This window comes from Geotrypetes seraphini, chromosome 5 (assembly GCF_902459505.1).
Source record: "Geotrypetes seraphini chromosome 5, aGeoSer1.1, whole genome shotgun sequence".
In the NCBI taxonomy this organism is placed as follows: domain Eukaryota; kingdom Metazoa; phylum Chordata; class Amphibia; order Gymnophiona; family Dermophiidae; genus Geotrypetes; species Geotrypetes seraphini.
Genome location: NC_047088.1, coordinates 44059295 through 44087286, shown reverse-complemented (window position 1 = coordinate 44087286; position 27992 = coordinate 44059295). Strand labels below are relative to the sequence as shown.

Sequence of the window (27992 nt, the reverse complement as noted above, 5' to 3'; positions counted from 1 at the left end):
AGCATTTCTCAAGCATTGCTTTTCCTGCCTCCTCTCACAGGCCATATCAGAATACTACTCAATAGGCTACAGGAGAGACAAGAGCAGCTCCGGGAGTATTCAAAGAAAGCACTTTCTGTTATTTCCTGTAGTGCTGCAGGTATTTGTCACAGAACAGAGGAATATAAGCAGACCTTAAGCTATAGAAAGGAAAGAAGAGCAAGATAGTGGGGAGAGAAAGTTAAGAAACGGTGCCTCACCCAGTATGTTCTGGGATTCATGAGTGCCACTAATAGTGTTAAATTTAAAGTTCTTCTGTCTGCGCATTTGGGACATTACCATGATTCATCTTTTTATCTGCGTGATAATTTATGTCAATACATTCACATTCTATGCATACTTGTACACTTGAGATAACCAATTATCAACATCTGAGACTTAAACAAGAACTGGAACTTTTTAAATCACAGGTCCTAGTAAGGGTGGGGGGGAGGGAGAGAGAGAGACATGCTGGTCACCATGTGTGTGTGTATGTGGTGGTGGTGGGGGGGTGAGATCCCAATTTTGGGGGCCGAAAAATCTCAGGTTATAGTTGAGTATATAATGGTACACAGAGCATAAATATAAGGGGGCATACACAAGGATACAGCATGAGTGGGATTTGGGGGGAGATGGCTCCAACTTATGCATGTTACTTATAAAATACTGTAACTTATGCACATTATTGCTGCAAACGCTCCTACTCACATTTCATACCAAACTATGATACACCATCCTCTCATCTGTAAGAACACTAGATGGACTTTGGAGCTTCAGGAAGCCCATGAAAACCTTCCTCTTCACAAACCCAGCGCCTTAAGAGTATGTACCCAGAAATACCACTCAGAGTCAACGCACCTATGCCACCTACTCTCACCGGATGCTGCCAGAGAATGTTGTGAAAGTAATTAACTTAGCAGGGTTTAAAAATGGGTTGGATAATTTCCTAAAAGTCCATAAGCTATTATTAAGATGAACTTGAGAAAATCCATAGCTTATTTCTAGGATAAGCAGCATAAAATCTGTTTTACCCATTTAGGATCTTGCCAGGTATTTGTGACCAGGATTGGCCACTGTTTGAAGTAGAATACTGGGCTTGATGGACCTCTGGTTTCTCCCAGTATGACAACTCTTGTCTTCTTATGGATAGCACTGACAAAGTTAACACAATTTTAACTTGCATTATCAGTAAAGAAAGCAATTGTTTATAGGAGTGCTTACGTTTAAATGCCTAGAGAGCACCTAATTGGTGCCTGTTCTATAAAGGACAGCAGATGTAGCGCCCCCTAGCCTCAGCGCTATTCCGTCCCAATACAAAAGCCAAAATAGCCTTAGACGGTTCACCAATGTACTCTACGGATGCTCTAAAACCTACATTAATGTCCTGGGCGTGAGTGTTTTTTGGATACCTGGCAGAAAGGACTTGGCACAAACCTTTGAAAACTGAATGACAAGATTTTATTCCACTGAACAATGAATGTTTCAAACTCTGTAACACCAAATTCCTTCACTGTTAAAGTGCTTTCAGATTAAAAATCCAGTTAAAAACAGTTAAAATCTTTGCTAACACACTTAAGATATTCTGTGCTTAAATTCAGATCTGGATATTAAAATGCTTCTCTTTTTCTTGCTTTTCAGAAAAACTATCACAGAGACACTTCAACTCAAACTCTGTCTTACATAGTAACATAATAGATGACGGCAGATAAAGTCTCGAATGGCCAATCTAGTCTGCCCAACCTGATTCAATCCAAAAATTTGTTGGGGGTTTTTATTTTTCTTCTCCTTAGCTATTTCTGAGCAAGAATTTAAAGCTCTGTCTGGTACTGACCTTAGGCTCCAACTACTAAAGCCTCTGTCAAAGCTCATTCCAGTCCATCTACACCAGGGGTCCCCATAATCCCTCCTTGAGGGCCGAATCCAGTTGGGTTTTCAGGATTTCCTCAATGAATATGCATGAGATCTATGTGCACGCACTGCTTTCAATGCATATTCATTGGGGAAATCCTGAAAACCCGACTGGATTCAGCCTTCAAGGAGGGACTTTGGGGACCCCTGATCTACACCCTCCCAGCCATTGAAGCCCTCCCCAGCCAATCCTCCCCCAAATGGCCATATACAGACACAGACCGTGTAAGTCTGCCCAGTACTGACCTTAGTTCTTCAATATTTACTATTAGTTTCTGATTCTAGATCCTCTGTGTTCATCTCATGCTTTTTTTAACTCCATCACCGTTTTCCTCTCTTGGGAACGCATTCCAGGCATCCACCATCCTCTCCGTAAAGAAGAATTACCTTACATTGCTCTTGAGTCTCCCACCCCTCAACCTCAAATTATGTCCTCTCGTTTTACCATTTTTCTTCCTCTGGAAAAGATTTTGGTCTACGTTAATACCTTTCAAGTATTTGAACGTCTGAATCATATCTCTCCTGTCCCTCCTTTCCTCTAAGGCACAGGTGTCAAAGTCGGTCCTCGAGGGCCGCAATCCAGCCGGTTTTTCAGGATTTTCTCAATGAATATGCATGAGATCTATTAGCATACAATGAAATCAGTGCATGCAAATAGATCTCATGCATATTCATAGGGGAAATCCTGAAAACCTGACTGGATTGCGGCCTTTGAAGACCGACTTTGACACCCCTGCTAAGGTATACATATTCAGGGCTTCCAGTCTCTCCTCATATGTCTTTTGTCGCAAACATCCTATCATTTTCGTCACCCTCCTCTGGACCGCTTCTCCTAATGTCTTCAGACATTAACATCAGATAAATACCCTGTACTAAGAAGTTTACTCACAAACTTTTCCGTTACTTTTAACTTTAAGAAGCATTCCTTATTGTGTTAATCTTACTTTTTCTTTCCACAGTCCAACTGACTGCACTCCAGAGATAACACCACCTCATTTACAGGTAAGTAACCCCAATAAAGTAACCGGTGCTTTCAGATAAGTGACCCACTTTAATTACTCAGCACACTGTACCATTACTCGGGCCATCCTAGTATAAACCATAAACAACCAGGCCAAGCTCCCTTTCCCCCAGCTTGAGGACTCAGCATACAAAATCAAAAGAAATAAATGCCCCCAAATCTCATGCCGAACAGACAGTTCTTCGAGAGGCTCAGTGGGTCCCCTGACAGGCAGCTGCTGCCTCTCGCTCGCATCCCTTTCCACTCCTGTCTGAGCAGTGGGAAGAAGAGGGGCGCATGGCAGTTCTCCTCAGCATGCCCGTTCATAGCTTCATCGCGGGGCTGCAATGAGGATGCATTGGACTTGCAAGGGAGTTGGGTCACCAGCAGCAGCCACCACAGCCAATCAGGAGGACAGCCCCACATGTTGAGGCAATTAAACAGCCTGAGAGAGAGAGAGGCTGCCCAGATCACTTGGACAGAGGAAAAGTAGGCAAGAAACCTATTCCTGTTCCCAGAGCTGGCCAAAGGAGGACAGCCAATCAGGAGGACAGCCTCACGCTTCCCAGTGAGCGAGCGCCACCAGAAAGCGAGCCTCCCCGAGTCAGCTCAGTCGCGTGGTGCAGACACGGCTATAGCAGCTGACGGCACTGTGCAATTGAGCTGACCCGGGGAGGCTAGCAGTGGCTCTCGGGCAGCGCACAATTTCAGAGAAGTGAGGGGGGGGGGATGGAGGGAAGGGAGAGAGAAAGAGGCAGAGCCATTGTCTGGTATATTTGCTCCGTAAGACTCCCTGTTATTTCCACCCACTTTTTTTTTGAGGGGGGGGGGGAAGTGCAGCTTATGAAGTGGAAAATACTGTAATCTTCTCTTATTTAGATACACCATCACAAATGACTGTCCTATATGCGCTTTAACTATGGCAAAACCATTTACTGAGGACTTCCAAAATCTCTTCTTGGCCATCTTCAGTCCATTCGGAATGCCATGATCTGTGTAATTACATGGGCAAAACGCTTTGATCATGTCATATATCAACAGGACATTTTGTGGGTGTGTTTTGGGTAGGACCAGGGTGGCCCCACAATTAGGATATCTGTCAGCGATAACAGGAAGACACATCTAAGTGTAAAAAGAAGTACATTTTTTTTCTAGACCTTTTTCAAACATGTCCAAGTTTAAAAAAAGATGCTCTGAATGACAGCTGACCACTGGATGGATTAAGTCTTGACCCCATCTTAATTCCCCAGTGGATGCTATTCCCCTCCCACTCCTGCCTAAGAACTAAAACTGAAAAGGGTGCTATGACGGCATCATATATGATGGGCATAAACAAAAGAGCAGCAAACAGTTCCCTGGAGTAGCCTAGTGGGCAGCGCAGTGAACTGTGAACAAGAGAATCCAGATTGAAATCCCCTAGTACTATTGTGGTAGAAATTGTGTACCCTCCAAAACAGTGGACTCAAACTCGCGGCCCGGGGGCCACATGTGGCCCGCCAGGTACTATTTTGAGGCCCTCAGTATGTTTTATCATAATCACAAAAGTAAAATAAAACAGTTTCTTGTTCATATCTCTTTAGCTATAAATGACAATATTATTATTAAGACTTAGCCAAAAGGAAAGATTTATAAACTATAAAGAGTTTTACCTCATGCAAAATTGTCATTTCTTTAATAAGACATTAACTATTTTTTTCTGCGGCCCTCCAAGTACCGACAAATCCAAAATGTGGCCCTGCAAAGGGTTTGAGTTTGAGACCACTGCTCCAAAACCACCAAATTGCCTACTGTACTTAAATATAAGAGATACCTGCAGGGTGGAAGGCTATTGTAATGGGATACAGTTAGGTACAGTACATTTTATTCTGTTCCTGGAGGGCTCAGTATACAAAATAAAGGAGCTATGGTGGGAATTGTACCTGGGTGCCATTGTTTAAAGTCCACTGCACTGGCCACCAGGCTGCTCTGCAGGGTTGTCTGTGTGGCCATTTCTCTCAAAATGATACCAGACAGATGTACTAGTACCTGTTTTTTGGGCACTTATAATTTGGACGTGTACTTTGGAAAATGGCCATTTTCAAAAGGGAAATCCAGATGTTTTTCCTGTTTGAAAATGGTTCTAAGATGGACCTTTTTTTGAATGTAATGAGTTGAACATCCCAATTCTGACTTGGATGGGTTTGGGTTTTTTTTTTTTGTTTTTTTTTTCGAAGATGCCCCTCCACTTTTGGCACAATCTGGATACTTTCCTACCTCTCAGCCCTTATTACTTCATACACTGTTCCAGACTACTCAGATTTCCAAATGGCCGTTGCCTGAGCATACCTCCAGTTCATTCAGCAACTCTGTAATTCAGTTGGCACGCTGCCTTTTTCGGTGCATCACTCTCTTTCTACAGTAGAATGCTTTACCCACCTCAATCCATCTTGAATTATTTTGCCCAAAATTTTGTTCAGCTTTAAAATCCCATCTCTTTCCTAATGTTTTTGATGACCTGTCTGCTGGAGGAAATGTGGTGTCCAAGATACATTGAGCCTGCTTCTTCCTTCTCTCCCTATTCTTTCTCATTTTTATCTTTCCTATTGTTTATTGGAATAGAAGGAGATATACTAAGATGGATAGGCAAATGGCTGAAAAACAGAAGGCAGAGAGTGGGCATAAATGGGAAGTTCTCAGACTGGGAAAATGTGACTAGCGGTGTGCCCCAGGGCTCGGTACTTGGGCCCATCTTATTTAATATTTTCATCAACGACCTAGAGGATGGAACATCCAGTGAGATCATCAAGTTTGCAGATGACACAAAGCTATGCAGGGCCATCAAATCACAGAAGGACAGTGAGGAACTCCAGAGTGACTTGAGCCAATTGGAGAATTGGGCAGATAAATGGCAGATGAGGTTTAATGTGGAAAAATGCAAAGTGATGCACTTAGGCAGAAAAAAATAAGGAACACAAGTATAGTATAGTATGTCAGGTGCGACTCTGGGATAAAACGAACAGGAAAAGGACCTGGGCGTATTAATCGATAGGACTCTGAAGCCGTTGGCGAAATACGTGGCGGCAGCGAAGAACGCGAATAGAATGCTGGACGTGATAAAGAAGGGAATCACGAGTAGATTGGAGAAAGTTATAATGCCGCTTTATAGAGCGATGGTCAGACCACACTTGGAATACTGCATCCAACATTGGTCTCCATACCTAAAGAAGGATATAAAACTGCTAGAGAGGGTACAGAGACGAATAACAAAGCTGGTGAAAGGTATGGAGAACCTAGATTACGAGGAACGACTTAAGAGACTGGGGTTGTTCTCCCTTAAGAAAAGGAGACTGCGAGGGGATATGATCGAGACTTTCAAAATACTGAAATGAATCGACAAAATAGAGCAGGAAAAAACATTTTTTCCAATGTGACACGGACAAGAGGACATGGACTGAAGCTAAGGGGGGACAAGATCAGGACAAATATCAGGAAGTTCTGCTTCACGCAACGAATGGTGGACACCTGGCATGCTCTCCCAGAAGAGGTAATTGCAGAATCCACCGTTCTAGGATTTAAGGGTAAGTTAGATGTACATCTCCTTATGAGTGGCATAAAGTGACATGGGTAAGGGTAAGCTAGATGCACTTCTCTTTATGAGAAGCTTAGAGTGATATGGGGACTAAAACTATGCCAGGGTACACATGGCGGGGCCTCCGCATGTGCGGATCGCCGGACTTGATGGACCTAGGGTCTGTTCCGGAGATGGCACTTCTTATGTTCTTAATGACATTCTTTTCTATTTTAATTTTGTATTGACTGTAAACTGCCCTGTTATGCCTTGCAAGAAAGGCGGTACAGTATATCAAAACTGATAATAAACCATAAACCATTTATGCACATATGTGTTTATCACTTGTAAATGACTAGCTCCTTTTAGAATTACCTCTGTATTGATTTGGAAAACTGACATTTACAAAAATTATACATTTATCAGCTTCTGGTAGACATATGACTCCTTTCAATATTGATCCTGTTTATTTCCATTTCCCATTTGAGACCATATCACCGTAAGATGATATAAGCTAGACTCATATTTTCATGAACAGGAAGTGAGGGCCAGCCTAGAGGATCCATGGTAATATTCATACTGCCATGCTGGCAACTTCATTTCAATTCCTAAGCCTAGCTTATGTGACTTGGGTTGGGGTTACTGTGAAAGCATTGTTGAAAGCCACTGAGCAGGAATGGAATCTCACTCATTGCACAATGAAGACATCTTGTGATCAGGCTAAAGGGTGAATGTGTATCGGATGGCAGAGGGAACCACAGTCTGTGGCTTCTGGCCCAGAACTGTTATTGCAATAGCTAGGCTAGGTGAGAGAGTGTTAATGAGGGGGAAACCTTGGATACTTATACTGTATAAAACAATTAAAATGAGGGAGATGGAAGAAAAGGGTGAAAGGGAAGGACACAGCCAAGAGTAAACAATTTGGCGACAGCCTGATAAAATATAAAAACTGGGAGCAGCAAATGAGCTCAGATAGAATGGAGCCATCAAACATTTGGAACAACATTTCTTGGAAGATCAACAGTGCATTCCTTTACTAAGAAATCATTCTTTATAACATTGTTTTTGGAAACTATAATTGGAAACATATGCCAAAATGCAAAGAGAAAAAAAAGTGAGAACTTTCTTTGCAATGTTAGAAGACACAAAACAGACTGCACTGTTAACATTTTTCTTTTTTTTTTTTCCAAACAGAAGAAGAAAATGTTTCTGCTAATAAATCCTTAACTTTAGACATCTGTGAACTTGGAGGGTAAGTTTAAAAACCATTTTCACATGTAAAATGCTGCCTTATGCATGTAAAACCCTCTTATGAAATTAGATTACACCTAAACGTGTTGCAGTACAAGCTGGTACATGGTCTTATATACTACACATGCTCAGGGGCAGAGTTTGGATGGAGTGTGGGCAGTCTTTTTTTTTTACACAATTATTTTATAAAATACATCTGATTGCACATATTGTACGAGTATATGCATCTACTCTCATGCAGACGTAGGGCTCCTTTTACGAAGCCGCGATAGCGGTTTAAAACGCGTAATAGCGTGCGCTAATTTGCCGGCCACGCTAGCCGCTACCGCTGCATCATGAGCAGGCGGTAGTTTTTTGGCTAGCGCGGGGGTTAGCGCACGCTAAAAAGGTACGTGCGATAAAGCCGCTAATGCGGTTTTGTAAAAGGAGCCCGTAATTTTTCCGTCTTCCAATCTAGGCACAATTTCTGCAGGATTTGTGCCAATATTTTATAAGAGCACAGAGACCCCTTCCTAGCTTTTATAAGATAGGCAACAATTAGCCCCTTTCTGCTTTTTTAACTTCTAAGGATCTAATTTTAAGGCAATCTAAATGAAAAGTCCAAAAATATGTCTATTTTATAAAGGTACAAACAACACCAACAAAAAAAAAAAAATCACAAAACCACTTCAATAAATACAGCAACAAAATCTTCTCATTAAAAAAAAAATAGTGAAAGGAGCTTCACTAAAAAATTTTATTAGAAGGGAAGAATTTGATTTGTTGCTATATTAATTGAAGTGGTTTTGTTATTTTTTTGTTTTTGATTTATAGCTTCCGCTGTTATATGCTAGTCAATATTTAGCCTACTGTGGTCAGTGTTTTTAAAGCACTGACAACTATGGGCAAAACTAGCTCCAGATATTCCATGCTGGGCCATGTCAGGGCACCAGCATTGAATATCTGAAGCTAACTCATTCTGTGCTAGCTTCTGGGTTTTATCAGACCAGGTTCTGAATACCCCCTTCCCTATGATACTAATGCCCCCTTCCGCCCCTTCCATATCCAAGTCCCAATACCTTTTCATCCCCCAGGCTTGCCTGCCCGATCCTTGGTGGTCTAGTAGAAAATGGGTAGGAGCAATATTCACTCACTTCTGACCTTCATGGCTGTGTCTTCAAAATGACTACTGCAACCTGTATCAGTAGTTTCATTGTAATTCAGTACTACCATGAGGCTGTTGCTAGAAGTCATGGCAGCCATGATGGGTAGGATCTAGTAGGCATCACTCCTGTCTGTTTTCCACTAGACTGCCAGGGATTAGGCAGAGTTATGTGGGTGTCAGCCTGGAAGTTATGTGGGTATCAGCCAATATGTAGTACTGGAACCAGCATAGCTAAATGATCAAAGTTTGATCTACTATTTATGTGGGAATATTTGGTTGCTTAACTCTGTGGGCACTGGTGCTGAATATTCCTAGCCATCACATAGCTGTCAACAGCTCCCTGACTGTCTCAGGCCCACTTCAGAAATGGCTGGTGAGAGCTGATATTCAGTCAAAGTCAATATCCCTAATCATGCCATGCCTCCTCCAAAAAAAAAAAAAAGCACATAATTTGGGCACAAACAGGGTCAGAACTCTAATGGTTAAGTGAATATCAACAGCTGCTTAGAAGAGTGTGATTTAAAAGGGTAGGAGCCTCTCCAACCTGTTTAAATAATTAGCCTTTACAGATGATCTTATGCTCATATTGACTGATCCAGCACATTCTTTATTACATCTGCTTGATGCAATGAATGAATTTGGCTTCCATTCTGGATTTCAATTGAATTTCCAGCAATTGATGGTTCTTCCGTTCTATTCGTCATTACCTTCTCAATGGACTGGCACCTTTCCCTTAACTTGGGCGCCAGGTAAAGTGGTATATTTCAGGATAATAATACCGCAAGATCTCATTCAACTTCATGATGTAAAAATACAGCCATTGTTAGCAAAGACTAAATCTCGGCTTTTAATATGGCGTCATTTTCCAATTTCTTTGATAGGGTGAATAGCTCTATACAATATGATAATTATACCTCAATGGCTTTACATTTATCAGATGCTTACTCTCATTCTTTATCACCATTCTTTACAGTAACAGTTCAAGGTGTCTATGGAGAACATCTACGCATGGCACAAGTGTAGGTAGGCAAAATCTTGTTGTGCTTTTCTTACTGCTAAGGAAAAAAACACAGTGGGCCTCCAAGAGTGAGATGGCATCCAAACTTTAATGAGATCCCCGACATGGGCCATGTTGTTTGTTTTGGTTTTTTAAAAAATTATTGATTGATTGATTGATTTTTCATAGATCCAACAAGCATTAACAACATACTTGAATACAGATTCACAAAAAGAAGAGGTATCTTATATAAAATGGGGAAAAAAAAACCACCACCAGAAAACTTAATTATTTAGTCCACAATAAATGTAATAATAATAATAATAACTTTGGTATGGCAATGAGAGCAAAAAGTCAGATTTCTACAAACAATAACAAATTATTACTCATAATGACTGGTGTTGCCATTCAACAAATTACGTATAATTGGAAAAACTGGAGTAGATTAAATTATAATTTTTGGTGGAATTCCTTATGTCACATATATAAAATGGAGAGATTTCTGGTAGTGTCAAGAAATTTCAAGATGTTTGAGAGCCATTAACAAAGTATTGTACTGATTAGATGAAATTTTCTTTTCCCTTAAATTTACAAGTTCAATTGTGAGGGAAGGGGGAGGGATTTTATATTTATGTATTGTATAAGTATTGATTATTTGATAGGTAAGGGGGGGAAGGGGGAGTTAAGTATTTATCACTGTTACCATTGATGATTATTAAGTGATATAGATATTGTTAATTTGGACATTTTATCACACTTATTGTAAGTTTGAAAATGAATAAAGATTATTATATAATATATGTAATAAGAAAAATACCCCTCTCCCTATATCCTGAAAGGGAAGGGATAAAATTTATATAATGTACCAATGATTGTTTATAAGTGATATATTTATTGTTACTGTGAATGAATATATTTTACACTTAATGTAATTTTGAAAATGAATAAAGAATATTTAAAAAAAAAAAAAAAAAAGAAAATGAATAAAGAATAAAGAATTAAAAAAAAAAAAATAATAATAACTTTATTTTTCTATACCGCCAACACTGAAAAAGATCTAGGCGGTTCACAGAATAAAGAGGACTGGACAGTCCAGTGATGATACAAAGCACACAGAAAAGCAGTACAATATTTCAAAAGTGAAAAATAAAATAAGAAACTATGACATAGTCATCAATTGAGTAACACATTTTTTGAACAAATAGGTGTTAACCAATTTTCTAAAGGTGCAATAAGATACAGATTGATGAATCAAAAATCAACTAGCCATACTTGAACTTTAACTGCATGATAAGCAAAAGATTGATCAAAATATTTTTTTTGTAACGGCAATTTTTGGGATTAGATAAAGTAAATAAACCAGTACGCTGAGTAGGCCTAGTTGAATGGTACCATTCAAAATGAGAGAGGAGATATAGTGGAACTAATCCAAATAACATCTTATAGCAAATACAAGCAAATTTGAAAAGTACTCTAGCTTCCATTGGCAACCAGTGCAGCTTACGATAGTAAGGGCTGATATGTTCCTGTTTTTTAAATCAGAACATTAAACGGACTGCTGTATTTTGGATTAGCCTTAATTTTCCTAAGACGGTTTTATAAACTCTCAAATAGATTATATTGATAAAATTAATGCTTGAACTAGTAATCTGAAAGAAGTAGGGTCAAAGTATTTTTTGATGGAACGCAACTTCCATAATGCAAAGAAACATTTCTTTACAAGCATATCAATATGCTCCACCAGGATTAAATGGCGGTCGAGTATGACTCCTAAAATTTTAAGAGACGAGGCTATTGGATATTCTTATCCTCTTAAACAGAGGGTTTTATCTGTAATTTTATCATTGGGACTAGCCAAAAAGAATCTGTTTTTTTCAGTGTTTAATTTCAATTTAAATTCAATAGTCCATTGTTAAATCTGATTTAGGATAAAAGTAATCTGATTTTTTATTTCAGTGGTAAAAGAAATGACTGGTATCAGAATTGGTATGTCATCAACATAAATGTAAAAGATTACATTTAAGCTTTGTAAAAGATTGGCCAAGGAAGCAACATAGATGTTGAACCAAGATAAGTAAAAATTAGAAGAAAAAAATTAGAAGAAAATAAAAAAAATATATACTGTATATATATTATTCAATGGGAACGGAAAAAGAAGAAACAGCCAGCAGCCAGTTCACATTATTCTGTTGGAGGAGCAATAGATCCAATTATGACCTAGTTCCCCCCACCCTTCTCTGGCCACAATAAATTTCAACAATTGTTTAGGCTAAAAAAAAAGAAAAGAAAAAGTTTACCACCATAAACAAAACAAAATTTTGCTGGAAAAAACCGACAGGTCTGCCTGTTTTTGTTTTTTTTTTTCATTTTTTTAAATCACAGATATTCTGCATGTGTTATACATGCAAAATATCTGTCCCATTAAAAAAAAAAAAAAAAAAGTCTCCCACATGAACCGACACCATGACCCCACCATAGCAGTGAAAATGACAGGAGGGATGCCTACTCCCTCCTGCCTGGCCAAATACCCCTGTATCATGCCCCTACCGGGTTCTAGACCCCCCTACCACCGACCCCCCCCAACCAAACCCTACTAACCTCCCTTCTTCCTGATAAAAAAGGCAGGAGGGATACCCACTCCCTCCTGCCACCGGATTCTCCCCTGAACCCCCCCCCCATACCTTTGGTAGACATTGGAAGCTAGAGAGAAGCATGGTCCCTCCGAGGCCCGCATGTAATAAATAACGGGCCTTCCCTTCCCCAGTGCACCATGTGATGCACGGGAAGGAACCTAAGACCCTGATTGGCTCAGATGCCCAAAGCTCCTCCCTAGGGTGTCTGAATCAATCAGGGCCTTAAGCTCCTCCCTCTGAATCTCATGTGATGCATGGGGAGGGCCTAAGGTCCTGATTTGCTCAGACATCAGACCTGTACATCACATCTAGATAAAGGTACAGGGAGGGAGGTGGGCCAGGCCAGGCCAGGTTTGCGATGGAAGGAGGGAGTTGGCATCCCTCCTGCCATATTAATTCGTGTGTGCGCATGCAGGGAGGGGGTGGGCAGCATCAGGCCCGATAGCAGCGACGACAGGCATAGGGACGGGGGGGGGGGCATTTCAGTGTGGTGAGGGGTTTGCGATGGCAGGAGGTAGTTGGCACCCCTCCTGCCTTTTTGTCTTCAGCGGGGCCACGTTTGTGTGGAGGGGGGCATTTTTGGGGGGTTCGGGGAGAGAGGAAGTACTTTGTCAGGGGGGATTTTTTTATTTAATTTTTTTAAATCAAGCATTTATTTTGCATGTGTAATACACGCAAAATATCTGACCAATTAAAAATTTTTTTTTTTTTAAAAAGCTGGCTGCTTCTCCTTTCACTAATGTCGGGGCTCTGCCCCGACTCAATCACTTTGCCGTTTTAAAATCGGCTAACAATGATTGGTTCTCTATCCTTTAGTTAATCTAACCCTTTGGCATAACTTCAGGAAAGAAAGTAGTAAAAGTTTCCCATGGTGAGTTTATAAATCAATAGAAACATATTTTGAAAGCTAGATCCTTGTAAATTAGCAGTTGAAAGTAACAATCAAGCACAGGAAATCAATTAGAAAAGCAAATATCCCTAGGTATGCCATTTCCCCAATTATTACATTCCTTCAACGTATCCTATCAGTTTATCCATGGTAGCGCATTGCTAAGAACTAAGGTGTGCCTGAAAGGAAGCCCTATGCTATGTATGGGTGTCACTTAGCAGGCTATATTGTTATCTAGCTTGCATACAAACCTCTCTTTGTGAGACTGTTGACAGAGCACAATGCACACAGCTATCTAGTCAGGTTATCTTGTTCATCCATTAGCAAGCACCACCTGGTCTGATTCCATTTGAAATGTGCCTTTATTTCTATAGAAAATTATATTTTGCATCATTCTAACCACCTGGAGAAAGTGTCATGAAAACTAAAATTCTCTTTGGCAATGCTCAAGGTGATTTGGTTTGTAAGAGGAAGCATATTTGATTATTTGAACTTGTAAGTGACTAGGAATAATGCAATTAAACACATGGTAGCAAATGAGGGGAAGATTATTCTTACCTTGATCTTTTTAGTAGAAGGGCATATGAGTCTTGAACCAGTGGGTTATTGACCTCTAATCACGAGTAGTGTAGAAGGCATCATGTAATTTTTTTTTACTCCGCCTCCTGTATCTCTGGACTGTGCTGCAACTTCTCAGTTCGTATCAAAGCACTATAAGAGGAAGGATAAAAAGGAGAGCACGGGAACTTCTCTGAGAAAGCCAATTCTGTTATGTTCTGCAATGATTACATCATCAGCACATGCTCAGAGGCATGCCAGATGCAGCTGGAGGTTGTCGGGCTTTCCAAAACCTGGACACACTACCAGGTTTTGGAAAATCCGTTCAGGCACTTGGACAGTGCTCTAAAAAGAGGAAATGTCATCTGGTAACCCTACCAAAGGGGGGAGGGCTCCTTAGGAATAATCTGGCCCAGGGGTACATAACTCTGGTCTTTGAGGGCCGAATCCAGTCGGGTTTTCAGGATTTCCCCAGTGAATTTGCATGAGATCTATTTGCCTGCACTACTTCCATTGTATGCATATTGATCTCATGCATATTCATTTGGGAAATCATGAAAACCTGGTCTGGCGAGGGCCGAAGTTGTGCACCCCTGATCTAGCCCTTGGGGAAGGACCAATTATAAGGATTATCTCAAAGGGGCTGGAGATATAGAACCACAAAGAAGTGCTACAGCTCTGGAAGAGAACATTCTTCTGGTCCTAATTAAGGAGAAAGAATGAAGCAAGCTGATAGGCAAAAGGCTAATAAGGGGGCATGATCAATACATTTGGAACCAGGGACAAACTGACAATGATCTGGGCTCCAGGACAATAAAGGTCATCAGCAATAAAGAGAGAGAGGGAGAAAAGAAGAGCTCACAGCTCTGGGACCTGAGAAGAGGAAGCTCCGAAATGGAAATCCTAACCAAGAACAGTGCAAAGCTAGGCAGAGTATAGAAAAGGAACAAGGCACCGTGTTTTGTATGAACTTGAGGACTGAACTGAGAAAGTAAAACCAGGCACGTTTTTTCTGGTATTTTCTTTTTATTAATAGCAGGTGGAGGATAGCACTGAAGCCTGTGTTTAGTACTATCCAAGGAAGTTAGGATGAGTATTCTTAATGAAAAAAGAATGGAAGCCAGCATTTTTCCTCTAACAGAATCCTGAAAAGGAAAACCCTATGCACTAGTTGGAACCTTAAGTGCTCGAGTCTAAAGTGTGACTTCAAGTTCACCTGGGAGGCCAGCAATTTAGACCCGCTTTTACTAAGCCACAGTAGAGGTTTTTACTGCGTCCGGGGCACTAAATGCTCCAACAGTCATAAAATTCTATGAGCGTCAGAGCATTTAGTGCTCCAGGCCATGGCAGAAACCTCTACCGTGGCTCAGTAAAAGGGGAGGGGGGGTGTTAATTTGGATGGTTCATAAATTTCTCAACAAATACGTACTTAGAGCAACCCAATGTTACAATAATCTAATTTTGACAGGATCAAAGCCTGTATTATCAGCTTAAATTGGTCCTGATGAAAATATTTTTTAATTCTTCTTAGATTAGTAGCCTAATGGTTAGTGCAGCGGACTTTTGATCCTAGGGAACTGGGTTCAGCTCCTTGTGACCCTGGCACACTCCATTGCCCACTAGGGATAGAGAAAGTACCTGCATAGAATGTGTACAGCCCTGTATACGTCTAGTAGCACTACCACAATGATTAGTAGTAGTATGGAGTAGTAATAACCAAAAGCAATTCTTTACCAAATGGTTTACTTGCAATTCCATTGCTTGTTTTGGATCCAATATTATTCCTAATATTTTCAAAGAAGTTTCTAATTTATAAAACATATTCCCCCCTCCCCCCTTTTACAAAAATATAATGCAGTTTTTAGCAACAGTTGCGGAGGTAACAGCTCCGACACTCATAGAATTCCTACGAGCGTCAGAGCTGTTACCACCGCGACTGTAGCTAAAAACCATGCTATGGTTTTGTAAAAAAGGGGGGGGGGGAGATTATTTACCAAAAAAGAGAGATTCTATATTGAGTTGTCTGTATCTCCTATTAAAATAAGTTTCATTTTGTCAGTATTTAATTTCAGGCGAGCGCTAGTCATCCAAAGTGCCATTAAAGACATACTGGCTGATATTAGGACTATTTAGCCAGCTGGGAACAGGACCGTTTTACAGAATGAGGGAGAAAGGGCACATTGTTGTGGTCCTGTAGAGCTACGAAAGAGGAGCCAATTTTAAGCAGGAGATTTGGACCACAGGTCTTAACCCAGCTCATGCCATGGGCTATTCTGCCCATGCTGCATCCCCAGTTATTTGGAAGAATAAGTTAATGAAATCTGCAAACCAAAGCTATTTAAGCGCGTAACCAGTTCAGGTTAGACAGTGTTTACAATGAATTAGAAAGATTCTACAAATTAAGGCTTATTGATTTAAATAGATGCAAAAATAGAGCACTTGTCTTTAACTCTATTTTTGCATCTATTTAAATCATAATCAATAAGCCTTAATTTGTAGAATCTTTCTAATTCATTGTAAACCGCATAGAACTTCACGGTCCTGCGGTATATAAACTGTTATTATTATTAAATTATGAGTGAGAGTACAGGGTCAATGAAAGAAAATCCTACCTGCATTACCTTCCAGGCGTTCAATTATTGAACGTTGCAGGATCTCCGAGACCCTTTCTCTCAACCGAATTACAACTTTTAAGTTGGTTCAGAAACCTCTTTGTTGTTTTGAATGTTCATTCATTGAGGTTTCTGCAAGCCTTAGTTAGTTCTATAGTTCCTACAAGCAACATTTTAGCACATAACTTACAGAATTCTTAAGTTCTTCCCCAGATTCCACATAAGTCAACAAAATTTGGACACGGACCTCAGAAACACATGCAAACTAATTAGTTAATGAGTGGTTAACAATCAATAATTGATGTCAATTGGCACTTTTCTGGGTTTACGTGTGTATCTATCTTGCACTCTGTTCTACAAAATGTAGGCCTAAATTTTGCAGCATGCAACTCACAAGGGGTTGTGGTCAAGGAAGGGGTATGGTTGTGTTAGGGGTGTTCTCAGAAATTAGGGGCAATGTTGTAGAATAGGGTCATTTACCTGCCTAATTAATGACCATCCAATCTGTACTTCTCAATCAAATGCAGATCAAATGTATGTTGAACTAAATTTACTTTATATGTGTAAATTCAGGTTGGACAAAGTGTATTAGATGTATGTCAATTTGTAACCCGTTTCGACTATCATGTATGTTAACCTGCAACCCGTTCTGAGTTTGTTGGGGATGACAGGATAGAAAATGAATTAAATAAATACAATACCGTAATTGCCATTAGTTGCATGCCAGCAGGTGTAAGTGTCATGCCCAAATGTAGTTGCAAGATCTGTGCTAAATTAGTATTCTATAACGATGCATCGCACAGAGTACGCACTGCGGCATAGCAGTTTAGAACGGATCTTCCTGGGGGGGGTCTAACATTGGGCGCTATTTATAGAATCACTCCCCCCACCTACCTCATATGTAAATACTGGCCTTGCCTATGCTCCTCCCCAGAAATGCCCCCTTGCACTTATGCACTAAGGCAGTTGTGTATATACAGTATGTTATAATGTTGAGCGCACATGCGTGCACGTATGTGCTGATATTCTGTAAACATGCGTGCACAATTGGCACATAACCTTACGTTATAAATGAGGGGGAAAATATGGAATTTTATTTCAAGATGGGTAAAAGCGTGAGAAAGCAGCAGGAAAGGGGCAGGGAGGACAGCACAGAGGTTAATTGTAAGGCAAGCTGCAGTCCTGGAAATTTTAACAATTATGTCTAGAGCTGTAGTTAAATAGTTCCAAGAGAACAGTCACTGCATTAATGTGTGATAGCACGCTTAAATATGCTGGCTGTTTTCCCCACACGCTGCACATATCCCCCTTTTTCCTTTCAACATTACCATGAAAGTTTTGTTACGAAGGAATATGCCATTTTTTCTATCAATATGCACTATTGGCAAAACCCTTTTGGGTCTTAACTGTCCGTTTTGAAGATTTAGAGATCAAAGCTTTAGAACTCCAAAGTACTTTTAATATGTTTCTTCAGCTTTGACACCATAGGGTGGCATGTTAAGTCTAACGCCCAGGAAACAAAAGAAGACACTCCTGTTCATTGCTTGCATTGCTTGCTATTTCTTCATATGTTATGCTTAAGAGCTATCTTGACTCCATAAATATTTTAACAACAAACTGTCATGTCTAGGAATTTAAAGCATCATTTTGGATGGGAAGGAAGACTTGCTTTAACTCTTATACCAGTGTTTTCATTTCCCTGCTGTTAATGTCTTTTAAGGAATGACGCCCCCGTCTTTTATGAAGCCGCATTAGGCTTTTTTTTATTGTCAGTCATGGCGGTATTAGTTCCGACACTCAGAATTCCTATGAGCGTCGGAGCTAATACTGTTGGGGGCCGGCGATAAAAAAAAAAAAGCCTAATGTGGCTTTATAAGGGGGAAAAATTTGGTATTATAGTATTTCCTCCAACCCCACTTTTCATTCTGGAATAGTAATACAGAATAGAGAATGACACGGTGAAAAAATTGGTCCCCGTCACCGCCCCGTCCCCGTCTCACCATCCCCGTCACCGCCCCGTCCCCGTCTCACCATCCCCGTCACCGCCCCGTCCCCGTCTCACCATCCTCTTCACCGCCCCGTCACCGCCACTGCCACCCCATTCACCGCCCCGTCACCGCCACTGCAATCCCATTCACTTTTCTTTATTTACGTATAAAGGAAACATTCTTTAAAACTTTAAAACTTTAAAACTTAGTTAAATATTAGTTAATAACTATACAAAAACAAAACACGCAGAGAAAAAATTAATTAATATAAATTCTCAAAACTGACACATTTTGATCACTAAATTTAAAATAGTTATTTTTCATACAGTTTTTCAATCACTAATCTTCCACCACCCCTGGGGCTAGCAATGCAAAAACAAACACGACATGTACTTTAAATGCTTATAATGTTAGCCTATATGGTAAGTAGACGCGGCCGCTGTACCTAATCGCGGCAAAGATCTCCCTGCCGTGATTAGCATAGTGACCGCGGCTACGGCTGCAAGTCTCCCCTCCCCCCAGCGATCACGGCAGGAGGGCACCCAACCCCTCCTGTAGACCCCCCCAACGGCCCTCCCGACAATCGCAGCAGAAGGGTACCCAACCCCTCCTGCCGGTCCTCCCAATGGCCTCCCCTAAGATCGCTGGCAGGAGGGTACCCAACCCCTCCTGCTGGACCCCCCCCCCCCAACGAACCCTCCCACCCCGGAACCCCCTTAGTCTTACTTTCCAAGTTGGACCGGACGGCTCCTCACACGTATGGCCAGCAGGCTTGCCTCCGTCCAAATGAGGCGGACCCGCCCCTACCCTGCCCAACCCACAGGATCCTAGGGCCTGATTGGTCTAGGCACCTAAAGCCACTCCCGCTATAGGAGGGGCCTTAGGTGCTTGGGCCAATCAGGCCCTAGGATCCTGTGGGTTAGGCAGGGGAGGGGAGGGGCGGGCCCACCTCATTTGGATGGAGGCAGGCCTGCTGGCCAGACGAGCGAGGAGCTGTCCGGTCCAACTTGGAAAGTAAGACTAAGGGTGGTGTTTCGGGATGGCGGGGTTTGTTGGGAGAGGGACCAGCAGGAGGGGTTGGGCACCCTCCTATTGGCGATATAGGGGGCCGTTGGGGGTGCCGGCAGGAGGGGTTGGGCACCCTCCTACCAGTGAGGGCGATCGTCGGGGGGGGGGGGGGCGGGTTCTATTGGCAGGAAGGGTTGATCTGACAAATGAGGAGCACGGTGAAAACACAGGTAAATTGCGGTTCCTAGAGGGGGGGACATTGGCCTGCGGGGACAAATCTATTCACCGTTTTTGCGGTCGGTGAAAGGATTTGTCCCCGCGTCTGCGGCGATTTGCTAATGAGGTCACCATAACCCGCAGCCAAACCGCAGCCACGCAGCGGTTCGCTGCGGGGATCGCTCCCCGTGTCATTCTCTAATACAGAAGGACTGTATCTTAATTGACTGAAACTTTATTTATTGAGGTTTATTAATTGCTTTTATGAAGAGATTCACTCAAGGCGATATACAGCAGGTACTGTATAATTTAAAATAAAGCTTACGATTTGTTAACAGCAAAACAGTAGTAAAAAGACCAAATATAAATACAGTACTCCCCCGAAATTCACGGGGGTTCCATTCTAGGAACCCCCGCAAATTTTGAAAAACCATGAATGTGGTTTTTCACCTGCCAAAAGGCAGGGGAGGCAGGAGAGGGCAGCTGGAGAGGCAGGAGAAGGCAGCTGGTGCGCCGGTAGGTGAAGAAAATCACTCGTGGTCTGCTCCGACCGCCTCTTCCTGTAGTAAAGTCGGGCTACACCAATCAGGAGCTGCTTTGACACACAGCTCCTGATTGGTGTAGCCTGACTTTACTACAGGAAGAGGCGGTTGGAGCAGACTACGAATGATTGAGTCTGCAATTCACGAACCGCAAATTCGCAGGGGAACACTGTATACAGTAAATACAATGAATGAGGTAGAGTTAAAATCAATAAACTGAAACTTAATAATAGAACTACCATGAGACAGTTTCAAAAATATACTTATTAACAGAACTGAAACTCAAATAAGGGATATAACACATATTGCGAAGGGGTGCTGAAAAGTTCCCAGCCCAACCAGCGTTATTTTGCCACTGTAGCTGAAAAATGAGTTAACTTATTTGTTAAGTGTCAATTTGCAGAAACAGAATTCTATGTTTTGACATTGTTTCAGATCATTGATTGAACTACGCTATTCTCTTCTTGGTTGGGCTGAGAACTTTTCAGCATCCCCTCGTAAAAGGGAGACATAATGCTTATGAAGCATCTAATGAGCACAAATAAGAACATTCAAATAACATAGATGCTTTTCTATAATACAGCTTATCCTATAACCGAGGGGTCAAAAGCAGATATTAGATGGGGACAAGATGGGTGATACAGACTGCTTTGGGATAAACAAATGGGAGGCTAAATTCAAGGCAAGAAACAAGGAAGTGATTTAGTTTGTATGTGTGGTGCAGGATGAGTATATAGCCAATTATTCTACCTATTAAAGGACCCTAAAGCCGTCGGCTCAATGCGCAGCGGCGGCAAAGAAAGCTAACAGGATGTTAGGCATGATAAAGAAGGGAATCACGAGTAGATCAAGGGAGGTCATAGAGCAATGGTCAGACCACACTTGGAATACTGTGTCCAACACTGGCCTCCATACCTGAAGAAGGATATAGCACTGCTGGAGAAGGTGCAGAGGCGAGCGACGAAGCTAGTAAAAGGTATGGAGAACTTGAGCTACAAGGATCGCCTCAGAAAACTGGGATTATTCACCCTTGAGTAGAGAAGACTGAGAGGGGATCTGATAGAGACTTTTAAATTGCTAAAAGGAATCGACAAAATGGAGCAAGCTCACTCACCAGCAGGGGGAAAGGATGGAGAGCAAGAAACAGCTTTATTCACATTGGCGAATGTGACCCAGACTCGGACCAGAGGTCATGGCCTGAAGCTGAGAGGGGACACGGCCAGGACAAATGTCAGAAAGTTCTGCTTCACACAGCGAGTGGTGAACGCCTGGAACTCTCTCCCGAAAGAGATGGTGGAGGAAACTACCATTCTAGGATTTAAGGGAAAATTGGACGCACATCTTCTTGCAGGACACATTGAGGGATACGATTGACTAATGTATGCACTAGGGTACGCCTGGCTGAGCCTCCGCGTGTGCGGATCACCGGACTGGATGGACCCCAGGTCTGATCCGGTGTAGGCATTTCTTATGTTCTTATGTTCTAAACCAATTAGATCCATATTAGCCTATTTTACAGACCAACAAACAGGGCCTTAGCAATCTATGTGCAGCTGGTGCAGCTGCACATGGCAAAAAACAGGTAAGGCACCAAAACTGTGCCCTATCTAATGGTTTTCCTTTTGGCCATGATGTGTCATGACACAGTGGCTGGTGTGGCAGCTCTTGGGTGCAGCTGCACTGGATGTATTTTTGGCTCAGCATGCTCTTGTCAATGGGAGTGCTAAACTCAACACAGCTCTTAACACAATGAAGGGGATGGGACGACTTCCCAACAATGAAAGGCAAGTGCAGCCAGGGCTTGTCAGATTGGAGAAAAGACTGCTCAGAGGAGATATGACAGAAGTTTTTAAAATACTGAATGGAGTGGACGAGTAGACTAGGGGGCATAGAATGAAGTTACCAAATAGTAAATTTAAAACAAACCAGAGAAAAATATTGCCAGAGAATGTGGCGAATGCAGTTAACTTAGCAGGGTTTCAAAAAGGTTTGGATCATTTCATAAAAGAAAAGTCGATAAGCCATTATTAAGATGGACTTGTGGATATCCACTGCTTATTTCTATGATAAGCAGCATAAAATCAGTTTTACTACTTGGGATCTTGCCAGGCACTTGTGACCTGGATTGTTTACAGCTGGAAACAGAATACTGGGCTTGATGGACCTTTGGTTTGTCCCAGTATGGCAACTCTTGTGTTCTCAATTTTGGGGTGCTGAGGCACATTTTATATACCAAATGGATCCTTTCTTCAAACAGACATTTTGACAATGGGACCTGTATGGTCTTCAACATTCAGGTAGAACTTTAAAAGATATCACAATCTTCTAAGAAGGGTAGTTACAAAGCCTGTTACCACAGTGATATTTATCCCTGCAGTCACTGCTGCTCTTTGAAATAATGGAAAATGCACTTAATCATTAAGAACTATTTGAAAGTGATGCCAGCCATTTTATTTCTCACCTGCTAAAAACCGGAGTTGATTCTTAACTCTTAACCCTCCAGTTCCAGACCCACCAGCAACACAGTCATCTTCATCATCGCAGTCTCCACTCCCAGCTTCATCCTCTTCCTTATTTCCCTCAGCATTTTTAGACCTTGGTAGTGACATTCTTTTTAACAGCTGAAAGAAGAGCATCACGTTGTATGATTGGGCTTTTCTATATCTCCTGGACCAGTTTCATAATTTCATATCACCACAATACAGAATAATTCACCACAACCTTGAAAGGGAGACTATTAGAACTGTGCTGAAACATATCCCACCTAGTGAGTATCTCATGCAAAATTTCTACTGTTCATCCATATAATTTAAACACATTCTCTTAACCTTTCCTTTTTCTTTGGAATTACTCACAAATAATAGGGGGGAAGGGAATAGGACTTGTATACCACTTTTTTGTGGTTACACATTTAAAGCGGTTTACATATAATATAGGGAAAGTAACAATTTCAACTCTTTTTGAGCCAAATTTACTATCCTTTCAAACTTTTTACCAAAAAAGCTTAGAACTATATTTACTAAGGGCCTGATTCTATAAAAGACGCCTACACTATTGGTTCAATTGGTGCTGTTAATTGAACAGCACCATTAAAAGCCAATTAAAAAAATTAATTTTCAGGTAGGTGGCTAACTCAGTAGGCACCATTTAGGTATCCAAGGCACTTACCCAAAAAGTGGGCGTGGTTAGGAAGCAGAGTTTAGATGGCGGAGGAATTAGGCACCAGTATTTTAGACCAAGAAAACCCTGGCCTAACAAACCGATGCCTAAGTTGATTTAGGTGCCACTAGGATTGATTCTATACATGGAGCCTAACTTTAAATGGAATGCGATATGTACCATTTTCCTAGGCGCCTACCAATTTAAGCCCTAAGGTCCAGATTCTCCAAATGGTAACGGTTTTGTAGGCACTTAAGCTAAGTGAAAAACGTCATTCAAACAACATTTTAAACTGATTTTTAAGATGCCTCCTGGCACCAAAAAAACAATGCCAGAATTGTGCCTCCATAGGTGCATTATGGTGCCTAATACCACAGTGTGACTAACGCCTACAGCGCCATAAAGTACCTACGGAGGCGCAATTCACATCAAAGGTAACTGCTAGAAAGGAGGCCTGGAAAACTCTGACCTACATTTCTTGGGCCTACCTTTGCTGGAAGCGCAATTATCTAAATGGCACTGTTGCACGATTGACACACGCTCATCAGCCGCTTTTAAAGCGGCCACCGACAGTGGCGCCAGTTAGAGAATCCGGGCCTAAAGGACTAGATATGCTAATGTGTGCTAAAATGCACATTATTTACCACAAGTTCCATTTAATACAATAGGATCTGATTACTAACAACAAATGTTCTAATCTAATCTTTTATACCGATTCATCCCTCAGTTAACAAAATATTAATATAATTATACAGGAGATTAGAATAGAAACTATGGGCTCCTTTTCCTAAGGTGTGCTAGCGTTTTTAGCGCACGCAGGAAATGACCACACACTACGCTTCTAGAACTAACGTCAGCTCAATGCTGGCGTTAAGGTCTAGCGTGCACGGTAATGTAGCACGCACTATTCCGCGCGTTCAAACCCTAGCGCACCTTAGTAAAAGGAGCCCTATATCTTATAGGCCAGAATTTTATCTTGTATGATTGATTATTTGAAAATGAAGGATCATTAGTAAATTTCTGAAATAAATATGTCTTCAGTACTTTACGATAAGTGGGTAGATGAGAGAGAACTCTAATTATAGAAGGAAAGTCATTCCAAACTTTTACGAATAAAAAAAGATAATGATCGACAAAAATTGGCCATAGTTTTTATTCCTTTAACAGTGGGAAAGTCAAATTTATATTTCTGAGAGCTCCTAGAATTACAGATTTCTTGTGAATTAAATGAGACAGAAACCAAAGGAGAAAAAATACCTTATAAGATTTTGAAAATTACAATTGCACATTTAAATTGGATCCTCCAGTAAATGGGAAGCCAGTGAAGGGATCTCAATAAAAGGGATTCAAGACAAAGTTAGAACAAGCTCCGATCCCGTATAGGGAGGAGCGAGGCCAAATCGGCCGAAGCCGTAGCGAAAAGGATGGGAGGGGGAAGGGTGGAGAAGGAAGGGCCACGGGGGGGGGGGGGGTTAGGGGATAGGGGTGAGCGGAAGAGAGGTCGCCCTTTCGAATCGGTGATCCCGGGAGATAGACGCGGCTTCCCTTCCTCCCACCCGCGACTGCTTTCTGTTCCCCTCACCTGTGCAGGCAAACTTTGCTCTCCTGCGTCCTCTCTCCGACGGCGGCACACCGGAGTGTCTGGGACCTGCCAGTTAGGTGAGTCCAGGCGGAGAGGTGGTTGGGCCACTGCACACGCGGCCAGGGGGCGCACTGCCCCGGAGCGCCGGGCGGGTGCAGTCTGTGCCGTGAGCTGCTGGCCCCAACGCAGCCCGCGGCCAAGGAGAGGAGTCGCCGGCACAGAGCGCCAGTCGGGTGCTGTCTGTGCCGCGTGAGTCCAGGTGCAGATGGTGTGGGGCCGCTGCACACGCGGCCAAGGGGGGTCTGTGCCGCGAGCCGCTGGTGCCAACGTGCCAAGGAGGGGAGTCGCCGGCCCTGAGCGCCGCCAGCGCGGTCAAGGAGGGGAGTCGCCGACCCTGAGCGCCGGTCGGGTGCACTCTGTGCCGCGTGAGTCCAGGCGCAGAGGGGGTTGGGCCGCTGCACACGCAGCCAGGGGGCGCACCGCCCCGGAGCGCCGGTCGGGTGCAGTCGGTGCCGCGAGCCACTGGCCCTAACGCGGCCCGCGGCCAAAGAGAGGAGTCGCCGTCCCAGAGCGCCGTTCAAACAACAAAAAAAACAAAAACCAAACGCTGCCAGGGGGGACGCGGTGATTCTGATGGCGGCAGCCTAGTTTAAGCCGCACCGCACGCGTCCACTGAAATAACGCGAGAGGCCAGAGCCAACTTTATATATCTGCTCCAACCCCAGCGGTTGCCGCGGGAGCCCATGTGGCCCGACTGCAGGGTCTGTGTTAGGCCTCTGGCTGCCGCGGGGGAGCGGGAGCTGCGACCACGTGGCTCAGCTCTCCAGCACTGCCGGTTCCTTATAGGAGAGCCTCCAGCTGCCGCAGGGGATAGGGTGCTGCTACCTCATGGCCAAGCGGCCAGAGGGTGGTTTTTTCCGCCACACCCAACTTTATGGTCACCATGGGGCTGCGGGTTATGCGCCCACATGGCCATGCAGCCGCAGGGTATGCGCCCACAGCCGTTAAGGTCCCATTTGGGGATAGCGGGGAGAACGCAGTACCTAACTCTATACTTTGGGCGTTATGCAGGGTAGGCACTGAGCTTTTGGTAAGTTTTCCTTCTTGCTATCTGTTTTTCTATTGCATTCTTTCCAAACGTGCTGAACAAAATGTATAGAGCCCGCCTCACTGCTGTTTTACAGTGGGATGTTATGGTGGATACTATAATTCTTATCCTGGGGATTTGACGGCGGATGACCTTTAAATCTAATAGCATTTTCCGCATTAGCAATTGGGACAGACTGTATTATGGGGCTTTTCTTATTAAGTTCCAAAAACAAAAAAATAATAATTCTGGACTCATGTTACCTTTGTTTCCTCACACAACTGCCTTTATTGTTCTCTCACATATGTATGTTTTCAGTTATTAATTTAGCACCACAGTTAAAAGCACATGGGGTTCGCTGCGACTGGGTCGGACCACTTGACAGCCTTCTGGTCGGCCTTACATGCATATGTTCCGGTTCGGCATGAACTCGTCTAGCTTTGTCCTAGGTACATGGAGAGGGTTTTCCCCTGTGACAGACTCTGGAAGGGTGTTCCGGTTTTCTCCCGCTATGTTGGTCAAGAGGAACTTCCTACCATTCGTGTGGAACCTGTCCCCTTTTGATTATAGAGAATGCCCCCTCGTTCTCTATGCCTTGTCTGTTCCCTTCAGTACCTTGAACGTTTCGATTGTGTCCCCTCTCGGTCTCCTCTGTTTGAGGAAGAAGAGGCCGAGTTTCGCTAATCTTTCGCAGTACAGCACCTCCTTCTGGACTCCTTTCCAGTGCTGACGCACCATGGCTCGGGTCAGTGGCATGATAACCTTCTCTGATTCCTTCCAGATCGAGCATTCTGTTTGCCCCTTTCGTCGCCGCTATACGTTTTCATTGGCTTGTCACGCTCCGGGGAGGTCTCTCTGAGTGCTGCCCCGGACATCCCGTATTGTTGCTGACATGCATCACTTTACACTTCCACGTGATAAGCATAGAAAGACCAGATAGCTTATTCCATTCTGCCCATCCATGCCATGCATTCTCTCTTTCATTCCCTTAAAGATTCTGTGTATACAGTGGTCATCTTTACCAACTCCAGTGGGAGGCTGGTCCAGGAATTTAACACACGTCGGCCTTCCTGCCCCAAGTGGCCTATCACGTTCGTCCCTCGGCGAGTCTGCTCCTCTGTAAGAAGCCTCATCAAGTCCATCTAGTCTGCCCCTTTTGACATAGAGCTTGAGAAGGAAGCGGCATCCCTGCCTCCAGATAGCTCCACCGCCACCCTCCTGCTTCATTGGCGATCCAGTTTATCAGCAGCCACTACAAACCTACCAAACAACAACAAATTATAAATAAAAATGAAAACTACCACTTTGCGCGGGCCGCTGCGCCCATCCAACATCCATGCGGCAGCCGGCCACGTGCGCCAACTCATGCGGCAGCCAGCCACGTGCGCCAACTCAGTCGCACCATCGGCACACCTCCACCTGAAACTGCGTGGGACCCCTCCTTCCGACTACCGCTGAGGGATGGAGAGGGGAGCAGGTCGCTACATGCCTGTCCCATCCGCTCCGCCCGCAAGCGGATTTAAAAGCCTCTAGCCTCTACAAAAAAAAACAACAAAACACACAATCCTAACCCGCGCGTCCCGCCGGGCTGCGGTGCTCTACCGATAGGGGGATCGAGCCGATCCGGTTGGGTGGGCCGCTGCTCACTCACAGGGGTAGCCGCATCTCCCCCACCTGGCTCAGCAGGACTGTTGCCACTTGAGGGCTGTGAACAGGCCCTGTTCCTCCCTATGGATCCTGGCATATAGCTTCCACAGCTCTATGGAGCCGACGGACAGAGGGTTGACCACCCACGTGGCCCCTCTCTGCATGAGCTTGACTGAAGATTCCGGTGCCTGTAGCCCGACTGAGGT

At 43.1% G+C, this 27992-nt stretch overlaps 1 protein-coding gene and 1 long non-coding RNA gene across 3 annotated transcripts in view; one reads left to right on the top strand and one right to left on the bottom strand.

Annotated features, from left to right (window-relative positions):
* GPC3 (glypican 3) overlaps window positions 1-27992 on the bottom strand; it is a 472642-nt gene that overhangs the window by 55389 nt on the left and 389261 nt on the right. For both annotated transcript variants that reach the window (XR_004539536.1, XM_033945373.1), the window contains exon 7: window positions 22773-22932. Coding sequence is in view for 1 of the 2 variants with exons in the window: in XM_033945373.1 (XP_033801264.1) it covers window positions 22773-22932 (160 nt within the window). In the remaining variant the exon portion in view is untranslated. The remainder of the gene's footprint in view (window positions 1-22772; window positions 22933-27992) is intronic.
* Window positions 2704-27992, top strand: part of LOC117360854 — a 95476-nt gene continuing 70187 nt past the window's right edge. Inside the window, exons 1-3 of the long non-coding RNA XR_004539537.1 lie at window positions 2704-2928; window positions 7668-7725; window positions 9842-9891. This is a non-coding gene — a long non-coding RNA (uncharacterized LOC117360854). The remainder of the gene's footprint in view (window positions 2929-7667; window positions 7726-9841; window positions 9892-27992) is intronic.